Consider the following 19,869-nt stretch of genomic DNA (forward strand, 5'->3'; position numbering starts at 1 on the left):
AGATTAAACGAATTGGATAAGATCATATAGTGTAAAGACACAGAACAGAGTGAACGGTACTCTGTCACTTGATAAATATGCATCAAATGTCTCTGAGAAGACACCAAGAAAGTATCAACAGTGGTCACCAGCAGGGAGGGTAACTGGGAACTGAGAGAGGGAAGCAGAGGCTGACTCTTCACTCTGACTCCTTTTGTGCCTTTTACACTTTGTACTATGTGTACCCATTACTTATACCTCAAAATACTTCATTATAAACAGGCAAAGTTCTCACAGAATGCAAGTAGGTTCCATCCCACCACCTGCTCACCCCATACAAAGGAGGCCTGGCGAGCCCCAGCAGAGCCTGGGTAGCCTGTGGCCACTCAAAATCTTAGTTATGTTGGCAGGGATGGTGGGAAGATTTTACAAAGTCTCCAGGGTAGCTGCTGTGAGAGAAAGCCTGTTAGGAGTTCTGGAAATATAGAGACAAGGTAAATGGTACCATAAGAAAACAGCTAGATAAATCCAGGATGAGGGATATTCTACAAGACAAATGATCTACACCCTCAAGAGAGTGACCATCATGAAAAGCAGAATGGTAGTGGTAGGAAAGGCGGCTGCTACAGGTTAAAAGAGGCTAACAAGGGCTTCCCTGGTGGCGCAGTGGTTGAGAGTCCGCCTGCCGATGCAGGGGACACGGGTTCGTGCCCCGGTCCGGGAAGATCCCACATGCCACCGAGCGGCTGGGCCCGTGAGCCATGGCCGCTGAGCCTGCGCGTCCGGAGCCTGTGCTCCACAACGGGGAGAGGCCACAGCAGTGAGAGGCCCGCGTACAGCAAAAAAAAAAAAAAAAAAAGAGCTAACAAGACATTATAATCAAAAATAAGGTGAGGACTTTGACTGGATCCCAGATTGTAGGGGGAAAAATAATTAGACACTATTGGGATGGTTTATATTCTATAGCTCAGGATGGCAACCATTGGAATAGTCGGGAAAAGTGAACATGGATTCGATTTTATAAGATATTATAAAATTATTGATGATTTTCTTAGACGTGATAATGGTATTGAGATCATTTAGGGAATGTCCTTACTCTTGGCAGAAGCATAATGAAATATTTAGAGGTTAAGTATTATGATAGTTATAACTTACTTTCAAATGGATCAGAGAGAAGAAAAAGACTGTGTATTTAGAGAGAAACATAAAGCAAACGAGGGGAGAAAATGATCACTTGGTGAATCTAAGTAAAGGCATATGGGTGTTAATTTTACAGTTTTTTCAACATTTTTGTAGATTAAAATTTTTTCAAATTAAAAAAAAATAGAAATAAAGGAGAATGTTTAAAAACAAAACAAAAAAGGGAAAACAAGGAGAAGAGACCTGGGCTCTATCCTATTCTGTCTCCAACTAGCCTTCTGACTTTGGGCAAAGCCCTTGATGTTTCTGGGTCTCAGTTTCCTGTCTGAGGAATGAGGAAACTGGAGGGAATGACCTGAGAGGTGACCTCAGCTCTAAGTGCCATGGTCATAATGAGGAATTTGCAGGCACAGGACTTGGCAGTCCTCTCTCGTCCTGTCTTCCCATTCTGATCCCTCCAGATACCCATCTAAGTACCACTTTTCCTCAAAGAGCCTGTTTTGTGAAATCTTCAGAGTTTTCTCCTTTTGTTGGAAAGATTTTAATGCTCTAGTTTCATCAGACTTTCTATGCTCTTAAAAAACGTTCTGAAGGGACTTATGTAGTAAATGTGAGGGGTTATGTTTATAAGTATACGAAAATGCACAAAACCAAAACCGTTAAAGTACTTCCTGTTAAAAATCAAATAGCAGGAAACATGATGAAACTTCTTCAAGCCTTGAAAAAAGTTCATTTTATCGTGGTGTCTTACTAGAATTTCCCCTGGATTTGTCAGTAAATCAACTATACTTCAATAGATTTTTTTTTAAAAAGTCATATATTAGTATGGTATCTTCTCAATATTTCTGTGGTTTTACAGATGAAAACCGAGGAAATTCTTTACAGTGTTGTGGCAATGGAAGAGACTGTCAGCAAAATACTGCTTCGAGGATGGTGCCCCGAAGGGGAGTGTCTAGAGAGGCATGCTTTTCTGTGCCTTTTGTACTCAGTGCCTCTCATTGAATGTCCTATCAGAATTCCTTTTTTTTTTTTTTAAGCCTTTACTGAATTTGTTACAACATTGTTTCTGTTTTGGTTTTTTTGGCAGCGAGGCACGTGGGATCTTAGCTCGCCAACCAGGGACCGAACCGCACCCCCTGCATTGGAAGGCGAAGTCTTAACCACTGGACCACCAGGAAAGTCTCCAGAATTAGTTTTTATAGGTCTCCCTCACAAGGCTACAAGCTCAGGGATGGCAGGGAACTCTGTACCTAGCAGAGTACTCTGCTCTTAGCAAGTGCTCTATGTTTGTAATTTTGTTGAATTTAGTTGAAATTCAGTAGGTCATATGGCAACAGTTTTGTTTCTAATTGTCAAAACAATACAAAATAACAATTTGTGAAATGCTATTTCCTTGACATTATTTCTTTTTTATGCAACATGTCCAGTTTTACTAATCATTCTTCCAGATTACAGACTTTTTTTTTTTTTTTTTTTTGCAGTACGCGGGCCTCTCACTGTTGTGGCCTCTCCCGTTGCAGAGCACAGGCTCCGGACGCGCAGGCTCAGCGGCCATGGCTCACAGGCCCAGCTGCTCCGCGGCATGTGGGATCCTCCCAGACCTGGGCACGAACCCGTGTCCCCCACATCGGCAGGTGGACTCTCAACCACTGCGCCACCAGGGAAGCCCCGATTACAGACTTTTAATGGTGAGAATTAGACAAATATGAATCTCTCCATACACTCCGAGTGTGAGATGCAGTGGAACATGCCACACACTCCCTGTTAGCTTTGCCACTTCCGGCCTTCTGTCATCCTTGACCCAGTCCTGGGGAGCTCTGTCAATCAATTTCTTGGTGAACTTCTACTGAATCTTTCTAAACACCTGGAAGAAGTAGCTTCACATAACGGAGCAATTCTGCTTTCAGAGATATAGAAATCCTTTCTAACTGTAAATTTTTTTTCTAGATAACTATGAATATGCCAGTTTTAATAGTGGTATGTTTGCTGTGGTCTATAAGGGGTTAAACTCTTCATGTAACTCAAAGAGAGGTGAGGTACTCTGGCCTTCAGGATCCACAAGAGAGGCGAATGGGCTGATCCAACTATTGGCAGAACCCAAGGTTTTAAAACACAGGTGGGATTTATGCTGATGCAATGGATGTCTAACCATTCACTGGTGATCAATGGTCCAAGTGATTTAAGAATTATACTCCACCTTATACTAGAAAGGACGTAAAACATTAAAAAATATTAAGCCCATAAAAAATAAAAAGTACATATACAATGGAATATTACTCAGTTATAAAAAGAATGAATTAATGCCATTTGCAGCAACATGGATGGACTAGAGATTATCATACTAAGTGAAGTAAGTCAGACAGAGAAAGACAAATATTATATGATATCACTTATATGTGGAATCTAAAAAAAAAACCCAAAAAAACAAATGAACTTATTTCCAAAACAGAAAGAGACTTACACACATAGAAAACAAACTTATGGTTACCAAAGGGGAAAGTGGGGGGGGGGGGAGGGATGAATTAGAAGGATGCGTAACATATACATACTACTATATATAAAATAGATAACCAACAAGGACCTACTGTGTAGCACAGGGAACTATACTCTATATCATTTAATAACCTAGAATGGAAAAGAATATGAAAAAGAATATATATACGTGTGTGTGTATATATATATGTATATATATATACATATATACACACACACACACAACTGAATCACTTTGCTGTATACCTGAAACTAACATGATATTGTAAATCAACTATACTTCAATAAAAAATTAAAAAAAAAAATCAAGAAAAACTTATCTGAAGGCCGGGAGGGTCAAGGGAAGGAAAATGCTGAACACTAACTAGTCTGAGAGCCATAAGACATAACAAATTTGGCTTGGCCGGTCTTGGACTTTAGCTTGGAGCTTCCTGGCAGCTAAAACCAAGAGGGAGTCTGGAATAGCTCCATCGTTTTCACTGATCACAAGGGGAAGCACATTCCAGCTCTTCAGGGAAACAGAGCTGCTTCCCATCGTGAAAGTCCAGGTCCTACTTGTCTTTGTATCCTGTACTTAGGCAGAGCCTGGCAACCACAGCGCTCATTGACTCAATCTGCCTTTTCCCTACCCCTTCACTCTAAAAGGAATCTCTCATGTAGAGCTTCACACAAGGGACTCTGGGAGCCTCGGAGCCAAAAAAGTGGGCCTAAAGTCAATGAAGGGATGGGTTTCAGTCTGTTTCTTTCTGTATCCATCACGGCACACGGACACGGCTCAGTACGGCAATCCCAAGGTGTGGGCAGGATGTCAAGCTAAATCATCATCTAAGATGGGCTATTTCTGAAGGACCTGTCTGATCCTTAACACAGTTGAGAATTATCTATGGATAGACTGAGTACCCGTTACCTATGTCTGCACATATACCGCTCCTCTCAACTGAATTTCTGACAATAATTACCCAGCACAGTGTTCAGGTTATTTGTTCTGGTCAAAGCCAGGAGTGCGGGTGCCCCTGTGGCTGATTAAGAGCTGACTGATGGGCTCGTCTCGGGCAGTAACATGGCGGCAGGAGATCCCTCTTCAATGCTCAGGTCTCCGAAGGAGGAGGTATATGACTCCTTTGCTTGACTCCAGAGCAAACTTGGCGATAACAAAATGGAAACCGTTTAAATGAGAAGCTGCATTTCTCCCAGGGGTAAGAACCTTCATCGTCACCTGGGGGCACGCCTGTTACTGTGTAGCACTCGCTCATGCGCGAATACTGAGAACCTTGCGAGGATACCTGGCTGGCGATGGAGAAAGAATGGGTGGGTGGGTGGAGGGGTACTGGGATGGGGATGGTGCCCTTGAGAAATCTGGGGAGAGACTTGTGGTGCTTCTATCTGTTTCCGCTCCCCCCCTCGCCCTGCCCTCATGGATAATATCACACAACTTGTAAAGTGCAGTGCTTTCTTCTGTAGCAACTGGTCTTTAAATTATGGTCTTATCATTCTTTGATTATTAGAGCAGATGAAACAAAAGGTTCACTTTCTCTACACCGACAGATGAGTTGACGAGAAGATGCAGATTCTTGTCCACTCTGGGTGCACATCCCCTAGCCAGCCTCACACCCTGACTCGGGGCTGACTCCTGAGCAGAGATGGGGGAGGGTCTGGGGATGCCTCTCCTCCGCCTCAGTTCACGCCATTACCTTGAACTTCTCCTCATAGCTCTCAAAGGCCTCCATGACCATACACACGGCTTCCATCGAGCGCTCAAGCCGGCCATCCACCCCATTAAAGCGGTACATGCTGCCGGACACGTCCACCACCAGACGCAGGCGCTTGGGTTTCTGTTGGGGGCTGCCCAGCTGAGGGAGAGACAACAGAAAAGCCTTGTGAACCAGAAAACTGTCACTGGCTGCTGTTCTGGGGCCCTCATGCATGTCCCAGCCGCCAGGCAGGCACATCAGCTGTAGGCTAGGCCCAGCACAAGGCTGTCCTGGCGGGTGGGGAGGCACCTATGGATTACATTTCAGTAAATGGAGCTTCTGACTTGTGCTGGTAGTTGGGGCCACGTGGGAAAGATTTTCCTTTGGAATATGGTCCTTTCAAGGACAAACCTAGTCTAGTAAGACTCCCTTAGTGAGGCTGATGTCGTCTTAAAAACAATTATCTGGAAGAATATAAACCCCAGCATTTCATGTTCACATCAGTTTCTCTAGCAAGATAGAGCTCCTTTGGAAGCCCACAGCAATTTTACCAGTACCTGTTGTGTAGTGAGCTAAAAATCACTTCCACACAGCCTGCAAGAAATGTCAGATTCCTAAAACCAGGCGATGTGAGGGGCAGGGGGTTCCAGCAAAGAAGTAAAGGAAAATATCTCTTCCGTGTCTTTTGTCTTTAGGAAGCTTTCAGTTTTCTCCTCCTTCCAGTTCCTGAATTACTACTACTCTTTACTTTTCCTGGCAGTTAACGGCACGAAAGCGGCGTGGAACCGCAATTTAGCAACAACTGTCAATTAAAATGTGAAACTCTTATGAGTTTCAGTTTGATTTTGAACCCGGGCCTGCCAATTTGCAGAACGAAAAACAGACGTATGCTTGTCAGTTTTTACTTACAGGAAAAAAGAAGAAAAATTCCAGATGATTCTGTTACTATACACTCGCTGACATGTATGCAAACTAATGAGCAGAGGTAGTCATTTCAAGAAAATACTGTGGGTATTGGAGTGTAATGGTTGGAGACAAATTCAATATATGTCTTGAAAGATTGTTGAGTCTGCCAGAATTAAAAACAGCGCCTCATCCACCTCCACGGCGACTCACAATTTCAGATGAATCTAAACACATTTGTGGACCACAATGAGTCAGTGAAGAAAGCAGTTGTTGACGCATACCAAGGACACAGAGGCAAGAACTCTCCCAGTGACTCCAGGAACCTCTCTGAATCAACATTTAGATGGAGTAAGTGGCTCCCTTCCCCCCACCTGTCACCGCACCCCCAGCTCTCAGTGGCTACTCAGCAATTCTGGTTACTTGGAGATACTGGAAGTCACAGAACCCTCTAAGAGACTCACCTTATTGCCATTTTTTGGCCATTGTATTATTGCAAATATTTTAATATTATGGCTGTCAAAAACTTTACACACTATCATTAGAGTTATTTAAGGGAGAATTCCTTATTCTCTGGAAATTTCTTCGGTTATAAGATAGACACAGATCTTTAAAGGAACAGAACAGTGGAAAACCACCAAGATTGCTCTCGTGCTTTCATTTGCATCAGCCTCTGGGATTCAGTGGCACTAAGTGTCTTCAGTTCCCCCTCCAGGGCACCCTGCCCTGTGTCCTGGGAGCTGATCTGTTTTCCAAATGGCACTGGCCTCTCTCCTGGCTGCTGGCTTCCGGTGGGTTCTGCTGATGGAAGGTGCTGGCAGGAGATCAGAGGGTGAGGGTGAAATATTTACTCCCTCAGCCCCTTCTCTGCTGTGGCCCGTGGGTGGGTTCTCCTTCTGCTGAAGGCCACAGCCCCTGATGGCCAGCCCTCTCCATAAATCACCTTTTCTAAGCTCCAGTAAGTGCTCTCTCCTCTGTCCTTTTAGACTGAAGGATGGGTCAGATCCTTGCTGTTGGGAGACCACACCATCTCTTTTTGGATTTCGCAAACGCCACCCTTACTTCTGTAAACATTAACTGTTCCTTAAATTGCTCAGTTTGAGTGTGCCTGGTGTTTCTTGACTCAGGCTGGGATCTTGACTCATATAATAAACAGTAAAATATTTCTGTTTTTTTCTAATTTTAAAAAGTGTAATGCTTTCCTTGATTGCCATATTCAGGGTTTATGGTGTTTTGACAAAGACAGCAACTCAAGGAAGCACCTGCCTGTAAAGACCAAACTGCAGATCGGAGGCGCCTAGCGCACCAGTACTCACTTGTGGCTCCAGCTCACCCCGGCGTTTGTAGATGGCTTTTTCTCCAGTCAGCCCATCAATGATCTTGGCATCATCTAGTTCCCCAGTAGCTTGGTGTCTTAGCCACTGTCTTTCTTTACCTTTAGCCTACAATGACATACACACAAATCCTTACTTTAATTAGTTCTGCAGGGTCCCTGACACATTTTACGCAAGAGTAACAGGAAACACACCAGGGATCTTTTCAATATGTGATGGTTCTGCATGGACACAGTTTCATAAATGGACTGGTTTCTGCTCCGCTGACAAAGAAATGCCCTTTGTGTAGATTTTGTTCATTATAAGTGTTTTAACATATGGAATGACAAAATGAACTCACAACACACATGAACAGGAAAACGGTACGAAAATGAACCTCTGGAGAAACATGCAATATCTGGAAATGTAATGGTGATGCATTTCTTATGGATTTTCTGTCACGGTACTCTTAGAGAATTTATTAGGTAACACAATAATCAGCTTGAACTTGTTAACACTGTCTGCAAGCACAGAGAAAACGTGATCTTTGGACTCTTCCTTTTGGAGAAGTTGTTATGCCAGTTCTCTGTGACTTACAGTGCAAACGGGAACAGCTGAGAACAACAGTACGTGAACATTCTGTACCCCACTTTCGCTCTGATCATCTCTATTCAGAAACCTCCTGAATTACTCTTCTAAAGATATTCGCACATAATGCTTAAAACTATGCCATACATGATAAAGAGTTACAATATCCCAATCCAGGTACAGGTTTATCACAGCTGATATTTACAGTAAGAAGTGGGAAGAAAAGCTAAAATACTTTTATGTGTACAAACTAGAGCTGTAGCTAAGATCATGTGCTCTGGAGTCAGACAGCCTGACTCCAGTCCTTCCTTCACCATGATCAGGTATCTGACCTCAAGCAAGTTATTGAACCTGTCTGCATTGCAGCATCCTCATCTTAAAAGTGAAGACAACACTAGTTTCTACTTAATGAGTTATTGTAAAGATTAAATGAGATACTACATGGAATTAGCTGAGAAAGAGCCTGGGCAATCTGTGTTAGCTGGTATGGTGATGATGATGTTGATGGTGATGATGATGTTGATGATGATGATGCTGATGATGCTGATGATGATGGTGAGAAACATTATGGACAATTAAGTCCACATTACTTTAAGCACACTTTCATCATGGTTTCATTGGAGGTGGCTGTATGACAGCACTGTCATTGAAAAAGTCAAGCTTTAGGCAGCCAGTCTCTATTTCAGGGGCAGATCAACCACTACACAAAGAAGCTCCACACGGTATAACTCTGGGTAGTACTCTATGTATTGTTTTCCTGTTCCTGATACCCTTGCTGCAACCAGGTGCAAAATACCACATTTGAATACAGATATATATTCACGTGTACATGAAATAAAGAGAGAGAAACTCCTAAGGTACCGGCATAAAGATATTAAATTTGGTGAGTAGTTAATTTCAGGAACTACCAGGTATGTGCCCCTTGGAAATATGTTCTTTCCTGATGTGTAATCTTGGTAAGAGACCCATGATCTTATAGGACAATGGGACTCACTGGAGCATAGCTCAATGAATTCTAACTAATAAGTCTACTCCCCTCCCCAGATTTTGGTGTGTCTGAAAACAGAATATATCTTATAGTTGATGGCAAAAGAAACTTGCCAAGGTAAAAGGCAGAGGGGTTAATTGTGACCTGGTTGTCATATCTGGAGGACAAACATATGATCTTGGCTGGGCATAGCAGGTTTCTACTGAATTATTTCCATTGGCAGCAGAGGCAATTGACTTTTAATTTGAACTAAAATTCCCAATTATTATTTAAATGGATTAAAAAAAACATTACACTACAGTAGAGCATAAGAATAATGAGCAAATAGATAAAGTCGTGGGATGCAAATATACTATAAGTGAAGCAAGATTCTTTGCTGCAGAAATGACAACACTTCCAACAAGACCTATGAAGGTTAGACTCCCTGAGAGGAGGAATCTGGGTTTAAATTTGTTAGGAGAACATATGCACAGAGGGCTACATTTCACAGGACAGATCTTGCAATTAAAGAGAGGAGAACCCCCTAGGCTTTGTAATATAGATCACAGCATGCTTAGAGCTAGCAGAAGTTGGAGTGACTGATTCACGGACCAAGAAGAACTATCTCTCACACACTGCACACCCGTCTAAAAGTTCAAGGGAGGGGCTTCCCTGGTGGCACAGTGGTTAAGAATCCACCTGCCAATGCAGGGGACACAGATTCGAGCCCTGGTCCAGGAAGATCCCACATGCCGTGGAGCAGCTAAGCCCGTGCGCCACAACTACTGAGCCTGTGTTCTAGAGCCCGCGAGTCATAACTACTGAGCCTACGTGCCACAACTACTGATGCCCACGTGCCTAGAGCCTGTGCCCAGCAAAAAGAGAAGCCACCGCAGTGAGAAGCCCGTGCATCACAATGAAGAGCAGCCCCCGCTCACCACAACTAGAGAAAGCCTGCGCGCAGCAAAGAAGACCCAACACAGCCATAAATAAATAAATAAATAAATAAATAAATAAATAAATAAAAGTTCAAGGGAAGCTGTTAAATTTCCAGTGTTATGTAATTCAATTAAGTAAAACACGTAACTCTCAGTTTATCCAAATAGTAATTGTAGAGAATATCACAGTTTTTTGTAAGACTAGAAATTATACTGTCAATCTTAAAGGAACTGAAGAGGGCCAGATCATGAGCATGGGTTATTAAAAAAGAAAAAAAGCATTGTGTCTCTGTGTAGCTTATTACTCTGTTTTACTTCCTTCGTACTTATCACTATTTACAAATGTATTGTTTATCTCTTTGTCTTATCTGCTTGCTCTGCTAGAAAGTAAGGTTGATGGGGATAAGAGCCCTTATATAACTTCAGCTTCTAGAACAGTGCCTGATACCTAGCTGGTGTTCAATAAAAATTATTGAACAAAAGTTGATTGCTTACTATAAAATGTTAAGTGATAGGGCTTCCCTGGTGGCGCAGTGGTTGAGAGTCCGCCTCCCGATGCAGGGGACATGGGTTCGTGCCCCGGTCCGGGAAGATCCCACATGCCGCAGAGTGGCTGGGCCCCTGAGCCATGGCCGCTGGGCCTGCATGTCTGGAGCCTGTGTGCTGCAATGGGAGAGGCCACAACAGTGAGAGGCCACAACAGTGAGAGGCCCGTGTACCGCAAAAAAAAAAAAAAAAAGTTAAGTGATAAAAGTATGATGTAAAAGCATGCATATATAGTATTCTCTCAATGTATATGCATGTATATTTTATATATATATATATATGCAAAGAAAGTATACAGGAAAAAACAAAAATATTAATAGTCATGGTTATTTTTGTGTTGTGGAATTACGGGTGATATTATTTTCTTTAAATTCCTGTATTTTCCAGTCTTCATATAATGAGTTTGTGACTTTTCTAATTAAAAAAATAAATGCTCCTTTTTTTTCTTCCTCAAAAGGATTTAAAAATATCCTTTTATAATTTTATGAGATATACTTTTGGGAACAGCTTGCAGGTTATGGAGAACAGGGCTTCTCCAACATTAATGGGCAGATAAATAACTTACGGATCTTGTTAAAAAGCAATTTCTGATTCAGTAGGTCCAGGCTGGGGCCTGATACTCTGTATTTCTTTTTTCTTTTTCATAAATTTATTTTATTTATTTTATTTTTGGCTGTGTCGGGTATTCATTGTTGTGCGAGGGCTTTCTCTAGTTGTGGCGAGCAGGGACTACTCTTCATTGTGGTGTGCGTGCTTCTCATTGCGGTGGCTTCTCTTGCTGTGGAGCACAGGCTCTAGGTGCGCAGCCTTCAGTAGTTGTGGCACGCGGGCTCAGTAGTTGTAACTCGCGGGCTCTAGAGTGCAGGCTCAGTAGTTGTGCATGGGCTTAGTTGATCAGGGTGGCATGTGGGATCTTCCAGGACCAGGGCTCAAACCCGTGTCCCCTGCACTGGCAGGCGGATTCTTAACCACTGCGCCACCAGGGAAGTCAGACAATAATATTTTCTCAAATAGCTGGGAATTGTCCCTAATTTGTAAGCTTCTAAGTGTTAATCAAAGTCTAAAAAGTGACTTTGAAGGAATGTGTTTTTTTCACTAGTAAATCTATTCTTCAATAATAGAAATAGCTGAATTGCCTGCTAAGTGCAACGAATTATGGAGAAAATACCTGCTTAGGAAATTAGTTCATTCCATGTCTATTTTGACATTAGCTTCGATGTAGTTTATTTTAAGCTAGTTTGCTATTGATAATAAAGCATTTTGAGACTTGGGTGGATAATTAATTATAGGAAACATACTTTGTTTTCCAAACTTCATCTTTCTGCCCCAACATCAGCACTCAAAAGAAAGCACAAAACGGCTAAAACCTAGCAGATTTACAACTTGATGAAAATCTTTCATTTCATTATCTGGAGTTCTAGGGATACTAAAACTCTCCTAAATAACTATCTAAGCCTCTCAGCAATTGCTTGTTCTCTATGTTGGGATAGAGTCAGATCTAAGAAATATTAAGAACAATTATACTAGAAACAGGACATCAGAACCGTTAATAAGGTTCATTATTTATATCAACACATGAATGCCTATGCTATGGCATATATATTTTTTTAAATAAATTTTTGTTTTTATTTTATTTATTTTTGGCTGTGTTGGGTCTTCGTTGCTGCATGCGGGCTTTCTCTAGTTGCGGTGAGCAGGGGCTACTCTTTGTTGCGGTGTGCGGGCTTCTCATTGTGGTGGCTTCTCTTGTTGCGGAGCACAGGCTCTAGGTGCAAGGGCTTCAGTAGTTGTGGCATGCGGCCTCAGTAGTTGTAGCTCGCGGGTTCTAGAGCGCAGGGTCCGTAGTTGTGGCGCATGGGCTTAGCTGCTCTACGGCATGTGGGATCTTCCCGGACCAGGGCTCGAACCCATGTCCCCTGCGTTGGCAGGTGGATTCTTAACCACTGCACTACCAGGGAAGTCCCTGGATATATATTTTTGAATAATATCTAAAAACTATACTAATAAGCATACAGACATAATTAAGTAAAACCACATAAACAAACAAATGACCTTATCACCACAACAAAAGTGATGAGATTTACTGAATGTCACACCCAGGAAAGCATTCCATTATGCTAGTTTATACTCCTGAGATTTAAATTTAAGATTGCCAAAGAATACCACAGACAACTGCATGCTTTATGACAATCAGATAGGAGTATTATTATCTAAATATAATTATTTAGTGGGTTATCTTCTAAATATATTTATAAAGATCTCACTGTAATGAAGCTACGTGGAATAATAATGGTTTGCTATTTTAGATATTCCTATATTTGACTGAAGTATACTAGTACATTTATCATTTACCAGAAGAACTTTGTCTTCAATTTTCTTTAGCAGGCTTGTGAGGTAGAAATCTCTCCAGCCAGCTAAGCTAACTACCAAAGCTAATTTATTATGAGTCAGTTCTTCAAGACTATAAGTGAACAAATGTTGACTCCTTATGAGAGGTTTGCAAAATCCTGCGTTACTGATGTCAATTCCAGATCAGAGTTAGAGCACAGAGGCTGCTGTCACAGACTAAAGGCACAAGAAGGGAATTACAGGTGGTGGGAATTTGGGGAAAAGGTCCAACTTAAGAGCAATAGGGCCACGGCCCAGGGAATGTATGTCAAACAACCAGCGCAACAGCACTGCAGAATTCTTCTTTTGGTGTACATGCTAATAATTCATAAAAATGATAATAAAAGGGGGGTCCTTTCTAGGGGGCCTATTATTGCCCTTGGTAAGGGGATTATCGAATTACAAAATACTTATTTTTCCCTTAGAATATTATGTTTGTCTGCTGTCTCTGGACTCACCATTATGTAAGAAACTAGGGACTACAGGTCTTAATTTTCTTGTGCTGGTCTGCTTCTCTTCCTATACATGATTATCATCTTTTAAGGTCCTCTCTAGCTTGAAGACTTTGTTTCTGTTTTGTATACCAATAAAAGAAAAAGACTCAATAAAATTTGGGGTGAGAGTAAAGAAGGGATATGCTTTTTCCAATAAATCTGCTACCCCCTTTTTCGGGTCAGCTTTTAGAATTTAAGTGTAACCTACTTGTAATAAAGTGCATAAATCTTAAGTGCAGAGTCAGTGTAACACCTGCACCTTCCCAGCCTCTCTGGGCCTCTTCTTCTGGACTTGACCTGGCCCCTGCCAAAGGAAACCCCCCACCTGACTTCTGTCATCACAGATTAGGTTTGCCTGTTTTTGAACTTCATAAAGTGGAATCATACAGTATGTACTCTTCTGTGTCTGGCTACTTTGGTTCAACATCATTCCCAGGACAGGCACCGACGCTGTTGTGCTCAGCAGCACTTTATTCTCTGTCTCTGCTGTAACGATGTCCAATCATGTGATTTTGATCATGCATCACAATTTATTTCTCATCTACAACTGTGTTGTTTCCAGTTTGGGGGTATTACGAGTAATGCCGCCATGAGCATCCCTGAACATGTCTTTTGCAGCAGGTCCGTGTGTATTTCTGTTGGGTGGAAATCCTAGATATGCTCAGCTTTAGGAGATACTGTGAAACAGGTTTCCAAAGTAGTTTTTCCAATTTACATTCCCAGGAACAGTGTATGAGGGTTCCCTTTGCTTGCATCCCCACCAACGCTTGACATTGACAGCTTCTTTTTTTCTTTTAATTTTAGCCATTCTGGTGGTTAAAATTCTTTAAAATTTTTATTTGTGGCTAAATGAATTACTTTTTTTTTTTTTTTTTTTTTTTTAGGTCATTCCATGCAGCATGCAGGATCTTATTTCCCCAACCAGGGATTGAACCCAGGCCCCCTGCACCGGGAGCGTGGAGTCTTAACCACTGGACCACCAGGGAAGTCCCGAAATGAATTACTTTTGATCCTGCTTGTTATTGAAATTTTTATCAATGAATCAGTAGTTTTTGTTTTTCAGAAGTGAAAGTATGTACCAGCCTTTTGATCCAGAACTATGGGCACAAAGACATTTTTATATAGTAGCACTATTCATTCATTTTCAAGTATATAACTTGCAGATAAATATGGACAGATAATTTATTATCTATCATCTAGCCAGCCCACCAATACTTGGAAACTCAAAACAGGAAGAGGCCCGTCAGGATGGGTGCTCTTAAAGGCCATGGGCTGGAAGGGGGGTTCTTTAAAAATTTACTGAGCGCTGGAATAGAAATATTGATTATTTTGGTCTGTGTATTTTATGGGACTCATTGAAATACTTCTTTAAATAGTAAGTTCCTACTGTATTTAAATAAATGCATTTATTTATAACAAAGGGCCAGACATATTCTTTATTGTATATTCCTACTGCATGAAGAAAAGTATTCTTATAAATATGTCCATCTGTTTTGTATTATGTAACAAATTCATACTAATGAGAATTCATTATATATAAAGATAGGTTTCACTAGTAAAAGGTCTATGTTACAGACTTTCTTAAAAAAGAAATAGTTTTATTACTTTCATGTAAAGAACACTTAGATTAACTGAAATGCTCAGAGGATAACATATTCTGGTTAATTCATTTTCTGAGAAATAATTTGGTTACCAGAAAGCATGAGCACACGTACACACACACACACACACACACACACACACACACACACACACACATCTATAGCAGTGAGGACATTTAGGAGGAATAAACTTGACAAAAACCAATTATCTTGCAGTTTGTGAACTTTGTCTTGTGATTTCAGCCCTGAAAGTATTCTAAGTCTTAAGTCTTCACTTATTTGGGTTATGGTTAAGCAAGACTTCTTTTATCTATCAACTCTACAAGCAAGCCAATCTTCTATTATTCCTTTAGAATTATTTCATGAAAAGATTAGAAAGGTTTAAGTAGCAATTTTTGTAGAAATCACATCCATTCTACAGAGTAAAACATATCGATGACCATCACTAAATACTTATTGTGAACAAATACATGTAAACGGATATTGAGGATACCTGGGAGCAGTGATTCTTTCATTAAACATTAGCTCCCATTATTTTAACATTTCTCCATGTTCAAACAACATAATACTTTTGGCTATTAATTTGCGCCATTCAAACGAAAAAGAATTAAGGTAAACTTTTATACAGTATTTGTAAAATAAATTATAAATCAGTGGAAACAATAAAAAAAACTTTCTTTGTGATTCTCAATATATTTAAAAAATATTTGTTTATTTATTTGGCTGTGCCAGGTCTTAGTTGCGGCACGCAGGATCCTCACTGCCGCATGCAAGATCTTCGATGCGGCGTGCAGGATCTTTTAGTTGCCGCATGCGGGCTCTTAGTTGTGGCATGTGGAATTCAGTTCCCTGACCAGGGATCGAACCCGGGCCCCCTGCATTGGGAGCGTGGAGTCTTAACCACTGGACCACCAGGGAAGTCCCTGATTCTCGATGTTTTGACATAGTAAAAAAATATTCTACTAAATACCTGTTAGGTTGCCAGCTACTCTAAACGGTGAAATGCCAAAAAAAAAGAGCAGATACAGACCTTCCTATTTTAGGGATTTCTCTGTTTCTTGAAGTGACATCCCATTGCTAGAAAAAAAAAAAAAGGTGATTCATGTACTTAACAAAGACGATTCTTGTTAGAAGAGTTTGTACTCTTGGATGGTGACGTGGAACTAAACTATTACTTTGGGTGACAACTTACTGTCATTTTACAAGGAGTTTTTGTGAGCAATTTCACATCTTTCCTTCAAGAATTAGATATTTTGTACTTCAAAGGAGGTGGGAACTACACATATCAGTGAGCATGTATAACAGGCATTTTAAACTTAACAGTTCAAAACTGAGCCTTAGAGCCCGTCGCCCACTCTCCCCAAGTTCTCTCAACGAAAGGCAACAGGGCAACCCCATTCTTTCAGCTGTTCAGGCCACATACCTGGGGATCATCTTTGACTGCTCTTTCCCTCACATCTCGCATCTGGACCACTGGCAAAGCCTCTCAACTTCCGGTGGTTTCCGACCATATGTTACTGTGTCCAAGTCATCCCTAGGTCAATTGTCATTTCCTCCCACCTGGACCACTGCAGTGGTCCCCCTGCTTCTACTCTTGCCCCCTTCAGTCCCCTCTCCACAAAATAATCAGGAATATTTATAAAAACATGTCATAACTTGCAAGAAATACAATAAAAAAATATCAGCATAATTAAGTTTTTAAAAAGCCTGGCTTACGTGGAGCAACTAAGCCCGCGAGCCACAACTACTGAGCCTGCGATCTAGAGCCCGTGCTCTGCAACAAGAGAAGCCACCGCAATGAGAAGCCCGTGCACCAAAACGAAGAGTAGCCCCTGCTCGCCACAACTAGGCAAAGCCCGCGCACAGCAACAAAGACCCAACACAGCCAAAAATAAATAAATAAAATAAAATAAATTTATTTTAAAAATGTCTTAATGTTGCTGGCATTACTTCAGCAATACATAGCATTCAGTAAAAAGCCTGGCTTAACTTCAATTTCTCTAATCATCTTCAGGAAGGAAATAGTATTTGTCGCTCTCATATGTCGCTCTCATTATCCCACTTTTTGCTTCCTTCTGTTTCTTTTGTTTGTTTTTTTTAATATTTATTTATTATTATTTTTTAACATCTTTATTGGAGTATAATTGCTTTACAATGGTGTGTTAGTTTCTGCTTTATAACAAAGTGAATCAGTTATACATATACATATGTTCCCATATCTCTTCCCTCTTGCGTCTCCCTCCCTCCCACCCTCCCTATCCCACCCCTCTAGGTGATCACAAAGCACCGAGCTGATCTCCCTGTGCTATGCCACTGCTTCCCACTAGCTATCTATTTTACATGTGGTAGTGTATATATGTCCATGCCACTCTCTCTCTTTGTCACAGCTTACCCTTCCCCCTCCCCATATCCTCAAGTCCATTCTCTAGTAGGTCTGTGTCTTTATTCCCGTCTTGCCCCTAGGTTCTTCATGACCTTTTTTTTTTTTTCTTCTTAGATTCCATATATATGTGTTAGCATACGGTATTTGTTTTTCTCTTTCTGACTTACTTCACTCTGTAGGACAGACTCTAGGTCCATCCACCTCATTACAAACCTTCTGTTTCTTGATATCAACCTCTGATTTTTGTTTAATTTTTGAGACAATATGGGAATTTAGGCCCTGTTTATTATTTTTAAATGTACTATTTTTATATTGTGTATCTTTAAAAACATTATTCTTGATATTTGAGTTTTCTTTTAAACATATTTACCACAATTATTTAGATCTGATTCTGTGTTTAACTGCTTCCAATACTCATTGCTGGTCCTTTTATACCACAGGTTTCCCATTCTTAAGGAATTTGATTCCTCTCTTAACTGGCTGGAATATTTACACATATGTATGTATAGATGTGTGTGTACACATGTGTGTATACATATTTACTTCAAAATTATTTTCAAAAGGATACTTAAGTGACATATATTTTAAATCTCTGAATATCTGAAAATGTCTTTCTGTCACCTTTGTACTTCGGCTGAGTAGAGAATTCTTGGGTCACAACTTTTCTCCCCCCAGATCCTGCAGACGTTGTTTCACGATCTCTGGTGTTCAATGTTTCAGGGACAATTAATGTAAGATGAATTTTTCTTTCTTGGACAATAGATTAGTTGTTTTTTGTTTGTTTGTTTGTTTGTTTTTGCGGTACGTGGGCCTCTCACTGCTGTGGCCTCTCCCATTGCGGAGCACAGGCTCCGGATGTGCAGGCTTAGTGGCCATGGCTCACGGGCCCAGCCACTCTGCGGCATGTGGGATCTTCCCGGACCGGGGCACGAGCCCATGTCCCCTGCATCAGTAGGCAGACTCTCAACCACTGCGCCACCAGGGAAGCCCAGTAGCTTAGTTTTTGTCTGCCTGTATGCTTTTAGGATATTTTCTTTTACTTTTTCTTTTTTTTTACATTCTTATTTTGTTTGTTTTTGAAATGTTAAAATTCCATGAGGCTGTGGCGAGGTGCTTATCTCTTCTCATTAACTTTGCCTGGTACTCAGTAAAGGTCTTTTGATCCATTGACTTAAGCCTGTCTTTGGCTCAGCACAGTTTTCTTTTACTATTACATGAATTATTGTTTATGCGTGCTTTTTGGTGGCTTCTTCGGGAATATCGTTGGTACAACATATATTTACTGAGCACTTACCATGGGCCAAGTACTGTTCTACATGTTGGGATGGCTCATGCTCTATGTGTTAGCTCTCTGCTCTGTTTTTGTTGACCAGCTTTCTCATAGTTTTTACCTCTTCAGTATGGAATAACAATGCAAGTTTTCCTTTCACATTAGTACTCAAGACTGGATTGAGTCTGTCCTTTCTACTTTTAATGTAGATTTCAGCTTTGGCATTGCACTTGTAGTCTTCTTCTAGTCTCTCCTTATTTCACATACTTCAGGTTTCTTTGAATTTTGAGAACACAAAGCAGATGTTTTCTAAAAATGTGATGTTTTCTGAAGAAAATATTCTAGCCTATCAGCATCTTCTTCTTCTACATCTTGAATTTCTATTATTCTGTCTCACTGCAGAAGTATTTCATAGAGCTCATCTTATTTTTTTTGTGTCCTCATTCTTGGATGATAGGATGGCTGTTCAAAACTGTTCAGCAACAGATTGGATGGATTCTCCACTTTGTTATTATTAGAATTCTCCTTGAAGATTTTAGACTGGTGTTAGTAGTTGAAACAAAGCTATATTACTAGCTCAAGAGCTCTGCAGGGAAGGAGTTGGAACTATGGACAGTCACAGCATGAGAACTTCATCTCTACATCATTTCTTATTTTGTTTGGAAAAGCCATTGCAATGGGGCCATTTGGCATTTGTTGGATCTGGTCTTCAAGCCAAGTATAAGTTGAGGCTGGCCTGGCCCCTTTCCCAGAGTTACTGCCTTTCCAGCTTGTCACGTTATGCCACTGCATAAAGTCTAGACCGCTCCACCCCTCCACTGCTCCTCAGAGCTGCTGCTTTCAAATGCTGCTGCTTGGCGGTGACAACATGGAGGGCAAGTGATCTGCTTCTCACCAGCTCTAGGGTTCTCTCTTCCACTCCCTGCCTCTCCAAGCAAGAGATGTTAATGTGATTTGTGGTCTCCTGTACTTACTTGCTAGGAATGCTATTTTTTGTCCTGTTTACAGCTTTTTAGTATTTTAATCCTTTTAATGGTCACCCGGCAAAGATTGAGCTCGATGCCTTTGCTCACGCAGCCTGGAAGTCAGGACTGTACTTCTAGGCTGTGCTCGGCTGACGCTGTCCTCTCATGGCCACTGATGCCACATGCTAAGTGACGAGCCATTCGTGTGCT

The 19,869-nt window shown here is 41.1% G+C and overlaps 1 protein-coding gene across 1 annotated transcript in view; it reads right to left on the minus strand.

Moving 5' to 3' along the window:
• VWA8 (von Willebrand factor A domain containing 8) overlaps positions 1–19,869 on the minus strand; it is a gene marked incomplete at its 5' end in the record, with an annotated part of 367,871 nt that overhangs the window by 16,762 nt on the left and 331,240 nt on the right. The window contains 2 exons of the mRNA XM_082676017.1: positions 5,304–5,462; positions 7,523–7,648. Coding sequence (XP_082532143.1) covers positions 5,304–5,462; positions 7,523–7,648 — 285 coding nt within the window. The remainder of the gene's footprint in view (positions 1–5,303; positions 5,463–7,522; positions 7,649–19,869) is intronic.

The sequence above is a fragment of the Grampus griseus genome (genome assembly GCF_964374135.1).
Source record: "Grampus griseus genome assembly, chromosome: 18".
NCBI lineage: Eukaryota > Metazoa > Chordata > Mammalia > Artiodactyla > Delphinidae > Grampus > Grampus griseus.